This window comes from Daphnia magna, linkage group LG7 (genome assembly GCF_020631705.1).
Source record: "Daphnia magna isolate NIES linkage group LG7, ASM2063170v1.1, whole genome shotgun sequence".
Lineage (NCBI taxonomy): Eukaryota > Metazoa > Arthropoda > Branchiopoda > Diplostraca > Daphniidae > Daphnia > Daphnia magna.
In genome coordinates, this window is record NC_059188.1 from 6,876,160 (window position 1) to 6,884,440 (window position 8,281).

At 40.1% G+C, this 8,281-nt stretch overlaps 1 protein-coding gene across 2 annotated transcripts; it reads left to right on the top strand.

Annotated features, from left to right (window-relative positions):
- Positions 1-276: 276 nt before the first annotated feature.
- Positions 277-7,438, top strand: LOC123474704 (ATP-binding cassette sub-family C member 4-like). Of its 2 annotated transcripts, XM_045177175.1 has the most exons (25): positions 277-651; positions 1,072-1,182; positions 1,693-1,842; positions 1,968-2,175; positions 2,234-2,350; positions 2,408-2,513; positions 2,593-2,749; positions 2,819-2,957; positions 3,028-3,138; positions 3,211-3,414; positions 3,546-3,724; positions 3,789-4,080; positions 4,146-4,364; positions 4,426-4,592; positions 4,654-4,988; positions 5,064-5,143; positions 5,211-5,361; positions 5,428-5,658; positions 5,757-5,832; positions 5,926-6,020; positions 6,100-6,227; positions 6,283-6,701; positions 6,769-6,898; positions 6,969-7,079; positions 7,151-7,438. In XM_045177175.1, exons 1-25 carry the CDS (start codon positions 575-577, stop codon positions 7,337-7,339), a joined length of 4,182 nt encoding a protein of 1,393 aa, XP_045033110.1. In that variant the 5' UTR covers positions 277-574; the 3' UTR covers positions 7,340-7,438. The 2 variants fall into 2 exon arrangements, with proteins under 2 accessions (XP_045033110.1, XP_045033111.1); XM_045177176.1 differs by lacking the exon at positions 1,693-1,842 and having other exon boundaries at positions 278-651.
- Positions 7,439-8,281: the final 843 nt, after the last annotated feature.

Below are 8,281 nucleotides of genomic sequence, written 5' to 3' on the forward strand. Positions count from 1 at the left end.
GCCCGCCTTGTTACTTAACTCTCAATTTTGCAAATTTTAAAGAACGTGCTTTTTTTTAAACCCTAAGAACGTAATATCCTATGGCGAGATTGAATTGCATATTACTACTCAAACAATGCAAGTATGATTACATAACATCTGCAGCAAGTCGTACTTCAACGTTTGGTTCCGACGCCGGCCGTTAACGGCATCGAAAAAAGAAGGAAGAGAGAGCAACAAATTCTGAAGCCTGAAAAGGGGGGAAGGATTCAAGGAATAGAAGTCTAAGGCAGAGGCAGCTCACAAGCTCAGTCAAGTCAGGGCAGCTGCCAAGAGAGAAGGTTGGTCGTCTGTTTGTTTCTGAGATTTCGGTCTCAGGTTGCCACGCAGTCACGGTCTGCGGTGCACAGTATATAGAAAACCGTGCTCATCCAAAGATCGTTCGATGGCTTAAGAAGTTGCCCACGACTCAACAGCAAAACTAAAAAGCGTGTGAAGAATAGAAACGTGATTTGTCCAAAGGCCAATTTCGTTAAACCAGGCCTGCCCTCCAGCAGTTACGCAACCGCCAAGGCTACCCTATCCGTTTTGAGCCATGGAGGTGAACAAAAACAAGACGCCGAAGCCAAATCCTAGACTTAACTCAAACTTTCTTTCTGTCCTTATATTCTGGTAAGTAGTTAGAAAACAAGAACATAGTATTTCGAAGAATTTGTTGAAATCAGCTGATTGTGATTGGATCGATAATGCCAGACACGTGACTTTTTGTGTACGGCTGCTGTCATGGAAACAGCAAAAGCGCGCCGATGCGGCTGCCTTTTTTAGTACAGCAGCAGTGCCTTTGTTGCTTATTAACTATGTATTTGATCATTTTCTTGATTCTTTGGAGACCTTAATTTTGAAAAGCATGTCAATAACTGGTACTGATTAAGTCCTATAGTTAGTTCTCAGAGGCCGAAAACGTACACATTTTTATTAAGAGAAAAGGAAAATGGTATTCCATACGAATGTTCCACAAACAGTTCTTTTAAATCATTCTCCAACTGCAGGATTCCATTAGAAATCAGCATTTAATTTAATTTTCTTTTAAAGGTGGGTGAACCCGTTTATGGGTGTTGGGGCAAAGAAAGATCTTGATGTTACCGACCTGTACGATGTTATGCCAGGAGACAATTCGGAAGAGCTTGGACTGAAATTGCAAAGGTAAGCTAAAATAGTGCAAGTTAACGGATTGCCGTAAAAAAGCGCTCTGTCACGCGATTGCATGGGATTTTAAATCTATTGCGATCGCAAAACAGGAACTTTGCCGTTATAAACTTGTTTTTTTTCTACTTTTATTATAACAATGAGCAGACATCGCCCTTCGTGCGTTACTTTAATAACAATAAAGGTTAGATTCAAATGTCGCATAGTTTGCATCCCGAATTGTATTCGAAATTGCATGTGAACCGGCTTTGCTCCAGGACTTAAAAACTAACATACGTTTAGTGTTAGTTACATATTTTAGTTATGCATGCACATACTAGTTTGCCGTAAGCAGTAGTTTGAATTGTGCTTTTACGTTTCCATCATGACTGTCAATGCTGAAATGAAAATAATTAAAATTTAACGGTCGCAGCATTTTCTCACCGACTTGACTCCCTTAACTTAAGTGGATTAATAATACCTGATATAGCGTTAATTGTCCTATTTTCGTCTCTTTTGTCTCTGCAGGGAGTGGCACAACCAAATAGCAAAATGTAAGAAAGATGGAAACAAAAGAAAAAAGATCAAGCCTAGCCTTACGAAAGCTTTGGTCCGAACATTTGGACTCAAATTTCTACTGGTGGGCTTTCTAGCGTTTTTGGAAGAATGTGTATTTAAGTATGCAGCTTCAATGAATTTTTTTCCTCTCTTTTTTTAAACCTTTTCATTTGAAATCGGCAAGTACTAGGATATTTATCAATGTTAAACTAATTGTAAAAAAATTTAAACCCTGAACAACCTAGGATTGGTCAACCTCTTTGTCTGGGCCAACTGGTTCACTACTTTGGCAGTGAAAACGAGACAATATCCACCACGGAAGCTTATCTTTATGCGACTGGGCTGGTGTTGGGTTCCGTTCTGTATACCATGACTCATCACCCGTATTTTTTTTCATGCCAACATACTGGAATGCGAATCAGAGTTGCAGCGTGTTCTCTTGTTTATAAAAAGGTATTTTCGCTTTTCATTTCAATCGCCCATGAAAATCTATGATTCAATTCCTTTAAAGTGCCTGCTGCTCAGCCAAAAGGCTCTGGGACAAACAACCATTGGGCAAATGGTCAACATCATGTCCAATGACGTCAATCGCTACGATTTATCAGTCAACTATCTTCATTATCTTTGGGTAAGGGCGATCGTATCAGCTTGAACGATGTATGTTAAAACTTTTGCATTTCATTAGGTCGGGCCGCTGCAGACAATAATTAGTATGGTTATTCTGCTTCACGTCATCGGACCTTCTTGCTTGGTCGGGCTTGCAGTATTGATTCTCTTCGTCCCTTTGCAAAGTATAAATTTGAAAAAGAAAAAAAAATACTGCATACAACGATATTTGCCAGAAAACTATATTCCGTTTTATCTTATCAGGTTGGATGGGTAAAGTGTTTTCAAAGCTCCGACTGGAAACTGCGAAACGTACAGACGAAAGGATAAGAACGATGAACGAAATTATTTCCGCGATGAGGGTGATTAAAATGTACACCTGGGAGAAGCCTTTTGCCAAACTGATTTCCAAGTGCCGTCGGTATTTGATGAAGACATTTAGAAGGTGTTAGCACTTTTTCTGATTTTCATTTTTTTTTTTTATCTTTAGAAAGGAGATAAATGTTATTAAGCGGACGAATCACTTCCGCGCACTCAACATGAGTCTCTTCTTTACGTCCTCGAAACTCATTATATTTTTAACTTTCTTGGTATTTATCTTTACCGGCAACCATTTAACTGCTGAAAAGGTATACAATAGCTTTCATTATTTTTTCTTCTCAATTTTTAGGTTTTTAATTTATCAAATATTTTAAACAGGTTTTTGTGACTGTTTCCCTGTTCAATAATATTCGCATTATTATGACATCGTTTTTCCCCGGTGCGATAACTATGGCGGCAGAAGCTAGAGTCTCTACTAAGCGTATCGAAGTATTTTTCATTTGCTTTTCATCTGAGTAAATTGCTTTCTAACAGATAATCGTATCGCCCACCTCAATGCAGAATTTCTTATTGTTGGATGAGATTGAAAAAAATGCTCAGGCAAAAGTGCACCCAGCATTATCCGATTGTCTGGTTGAATTGAATCAATTGACAGTCAAGTGGCCAGCTGCTGGAGAGAAAGAAGACAATACGTTGACGAATATTTCTTTCACCATCCGTCCTGGCCAGGTGTTTGCCATCGTTGGTCAAGTTGGGTCTGGCAAGGTCAGTCATTAAAGTAAAATCATTAAAACTCGTTCACTATACGCCATGCTGTATTTTTGGAATTGATTCATTCATATTATTACCCGATTTTTCCTTTTATTTACTTGATACTGTTTTTTTCTAAATAATAGAGCTCACTGTTGAATGTCCTTCTCGGCGAGCTTTCTCCGTCGACGGGAACCTGTCGAGTTGCGGGGAAGATCGCTTACGCTTCTCAAGAATCTTGGATCTTCTCTGGAACGGTGCGTCAGAATATTTTGTGTGGATTGGAGTACGATCTCAAACGCTACAAAAAAGTGATCAAAGCCTGGTATTGTACTCTTGTGTCACCCCACATTATTTCAATTATAATAGTATGTTTTTACATTGAACAGTGCATTGGATAAGGATTTTAGCCTCTTCCCCAACGGTGACCAGACCGCAGTGGGCGAGCGGGGTGTCTCGCTTAGTGGCGGTCAGAAGGCGCGAGTTAATCTTGCCCGATCCCTTTACGTCGATGCCGATATTTACCTAATGGACGACCCTCTTAGTGCTGTAGACACTCATGTAGGACGCCACCTGTTCGACAAAGCCATTAATGGTTACCTGCGTGACAAAATACGAGTGTTAGTCACTCACCAACTTCAGTACTTGAAAGATGTAGACCAGATTCTCATTCTCAAAGCGGTAAGCTCATTTCTAAAGCGAATTTATTTTCAGTTTTTTTTAATTTTGTTTTTCTTGTGATGTAGGGTCGTGTTGAAGCGATGGGATCCTACAAGGAAATTAGTAATAGTGGGTTGGATATTGCGAAAACAATAGAAGACGAAGAGCCAGAACTAGAGGCAGATAACTTGACGCGGTCTTTCTCTGAATGTGACATTGACGGTTCGATTTCAAGGTGTGGGTCTATTTCGAGCTCAATACGGCAACGTGTGGGATCTGTCACATCAAGGTCTTCAGTGAAAGAGGTTTGGCTTTCACTTGATTAACTGCGTTGTAACAAGCAATTCAATTTTCGATTCGATCTAGAAAAAAGAGGAGAAACCAACGTTCGCGGAAGAATCTCGCTCCTCTGGTAGTGTGTCTCCTAAAGTCTATTGGGAATACTTTCGGTCGGGTGGCAGCTGCTTGTCACTCTTCACAATGACCGTCACTTGCATCATCACTCAAGTCCTTTTCAGTGGATCCGATTATTGGTTAGTCTAGTAAATCGTATTTCACTATTGGATTATGTGTAGTGATTTTTATGATTGCTAGGCTGACCTTGTGGACGAATGCTGAAGAACTTCGTGCTACGCACAGCAATGTAACGGAAAATTCGACATACATACCTGTTACTGAAAACGGTTTCTTTAACGTCACATCCGGCACGGAAGAAACTGCTGTGTTTTCTGGTGCATGGTGGAAAAATCCCGACACGTACACGGGCGTATACGTTTTTACCATCCTCATTATTTGTGTTTTCATCTTCTCGTTTATTCGCACTATCCATTACTTCATGATGTGCATGATCTCGTCGATCAACTTGCACAATCGCATGTTCCAGTCGGTTATCCGCACACCTCTTCTTTTCTTCGATCAAAATCCAGTCGGTATCAGTCAACATCCATCCTTTTTTTTCCATACAATTTCATACTACAATAATAATTATTTTATTTTATTTTTAGGACGTGTTTTGAATCGTTTTGCCAAAGATATTGGATCCGTGGACGAGACGTTACCTTCCGCCTTCTTCGACGTTATTACTGTAAAACCTTTTTAATGCAAAATGAATGTAAATCAATAATCTATATTTTTGCAAATTTCTCTTTCAGATTGCTCTGACTGCTGTTGGTATTCTGTTTCTGGTTGGCCTAGTCAACCCTTGGTTATCATTACCAATTCTATTTCTTTCCATCGTTTTTGTCAATCTTCGGCAATTCTACTTGAAAACAGCTCGTGATGTGAAGCGTCTCGAAGCTACCAGTGAGTTACTATCCTGTGATATGCTTTTTTCTCTTGATTTATAATAAACCCTATGATTAATTACAGGTCGGAGTCCCGTTTTTACCCACTTGTCCTCATCATTGGTTGGTCTAACCACCTTGAGAGCCCATCGATGTGAAGTGATCTTCCAAACAATCTTCGATGAATGCCAAGATGTTCACACCTCTGCTTGGTACATGTTTTTGTCGACCACTCGATGGTTTGGCATTTGCCTGGATTGGATTTGCGTCATCTATGTTGGCTGTGTTACCTACGCCTGCTTGGCACTACGTGATTGTATGAAAAACAATTAACTTAACTTGCGGCTTATTTTCAGTTATCGATAGAACAACTTAGCAGTTTGAATAATTTATTCTTGTTATTTATCCTTCCAGCTATGACCGGAAGTGAAGCCGGGCTTGCGATATCCTCCGCATTGGCCTTGACGGGTATGTTCCAGTGGGGTGTAAGGTAAAATCAATTTTTGCTCAGTCAAAAAAAGAAAAGAGAAATAAAATAAAAATAAAATGTTACATGATGATGTCTATTGTAAATGAATTACAGACAATCAGCAGAAGTGGAAAACCAAATGACGTCAGTTGAACGTGTTATTGACTATAGCAAATTGCCCTCGGAGGCTCCCCTAGATTCGGCCCCAGGTGGATTCAAACTTCATTCTGCTCTTACTCACAAATTTTTTTTTAAGCATTTTTTTTCCTCTCATTTTTGTCTCTTCAGGAAAGAAACCTCCAGACACGTGGCCACTGAGTGGGACTATCCAATTTGATGGGATGTCTCTTCGTTATATTGAAGCTGACCAACCTGTTTTGAAAAGCATCACTTGTTTAATTCGAGCAAATGAGAAGGTTTTATATTGAAAGTTAAACAACCGAACGCAGTTCTTATTACCAAATTTCTTAGATTGGCATTGTCGGTCGAACGGGAGCTGGTAAATCATCACTTATTGCAGCTTTGTTTCGATTGGCAGAGCCGGACGGCCACATTATAATTGATGGCATCGACAGTAAATCGATCGGTCTTCATGACTTACGATCGAAGATAGCCATCATTCCACAAGATCCCGTTTTGTTTTCGGGTTCACTTAGGAAAAATTTGGATCCCTTCGGTCTTCACAGTGACGATGCCCTCTGGAACGCTCTGGAAGGGGCTAAACTGAAGGAGATGGTTAAGGATCTATCCGCCGGACTAGAAGCAAATATGACTGAAGGAGGAGCTAACTTTTCCGTTGGTCAAAGACAACTCATCTGTTTGGCACGAGCTATTCTTAGACAAAATCGTATCCTTGTTTTGGACGAAGCCACAGCTAACGTCGATCAAAAGTAAATCTTTGAAAAATTACAAGCGGAGTTTTAACTCATCTATGTTGATCTTTTTATGTTTGCGTAGAACGGATTCCCTTATCCAGCTAACGATCCGAGAGAGGTTCCGAGATTGTACTGTCTTGACGATTGCCCATCGTTTAAATACAATCATGGATTCTGACAGAATCATGTTACTTGATGCTGGCTATCTAAAGGTAAAGACAAATTTAAGAATCGCTACTACCTCACTCTCTAAATATTTAACTGTTAAATTGATAACTTAAGGAATTTGGTGAGCCTGCTATTCTTTTGGAAAATCCCAAAAGCATGTTTTATAGCTTAGTAGAACAAACTGGTCCTATCGTTGCTACTCACTTAACTGAATTGGCTAAACAGGTAAAACTATTTAAGCTCTTAAATTCTGAACTGAAGCAAAAATACCTTGGCGATTTCGTTTCCCCCTACAGGCTGCTGAACAAAGGCGCAGAAAGGGTACAAACGCAGCGGATTTAACTATGGAAACTAATGGGAATACCATCCGTCACCAGTTATGTCCGAAAGCTTCTCAAGAACAAGGGTTAGATGAATCAGAGTTTGAAACGGAAAAGTTGAAAATTCAAAATTATAACGTACACTCGTTATCGGTGTCTTCCTAGAAAAATTTTTTCGTTGAAAACTGCCATTCTGTTGTTAATTCTTAATTGTGAATGCATAATGGAAAATAGATCTAAATACAATTAAGCTCGGTTTTGAAATTGCGTGCTTGATCATGCTTTTTCTCCTTATCTCGTGTAAGAAATGGCAAGCCGCATTTCTTGCACACATCTCTTGTCTCCCACACCTATCACCCTTTTTCTTTTTTTTTTTTTTTTTTTTTTGTTGAATAGGTGCTTTCTGCAGACGGGGCCGATGTCTCGGGTGTCTGAGAAAATCTGGGCCTGATGCCCAATATCACCACCAGGGTTTGTAACGGGTCTGTTGTGGAGTAGACGATGTTTGGTGCGTCGTCATGCTTCAACGTTTGTTTAGATGATCAGGTGAAGTTTGGATTTCCAGAGGAATGAGACTAGAACGTCACGGATTTGGAGTTGTTTACTTTTGTCCAGTGACATGTTCAAGCCTATGAGAGTGTTGACATCCCAGGTAAGTTTATTTTCCATGAAGAATTGTTTGATTGGTGCATGGAGATTGTAATAGAGTTTGCATGTTGTAAGGACGTGCTTTGTGTCTTCCAGTTCAAGGCATCCATGTCGGCATAGTGGAGAGACATCCATGTCTAGCTTGCTGAGGAAATAGTTGAGCTTATTGTGGCCCGATCTGAGTCGATGGAGGGTAATAGAGATATTTCTGATGGGATGGTGATGCCACTCGAGGACACCCAATCTGTCCCTTGAGTTGAGACAGGTTTTACCAGAGTGTTTCAGCTCGGTGAGTGTTTCTGCTAACCATTTTCTCTTGTATTTTCCAATTAATTCAGATGCCGTCAGGGTGTTGTTGATTTTGTTGGTGCATGGGATGTCGGCTAGGTTACTTGCCAACCTGTCAGCATCTTCGTTGCCAGGAATGCCAATGTGGCTGGGGATCCATGTAAGGTGAGT

Bases quoted from the DNA above. Each gene is read 5' to 3' on its own strand.
- LOC123474704 (XM_045177175.1), top strand. From the start codon at position 575: ATGGAGGTGAACAAAAACAAGACGCCGAAGCCAAATCCTAGACTTAAC. The intron at 2,176-2,233 runs GTATTTTCGCTT...ATTCCTTTAAAG, and splicing joins GTTCTCTTGTTTATAAAAAG to TGCCTGCTGCTCAGCCAAAA. The intron at 4,989-5,063 runs GTATCAGTCAAC...TTTTATTTTTAG, and splicing joins CTTCGATCAAAATCCAGTCG to GACGTGTTTTGAATCGTTTT.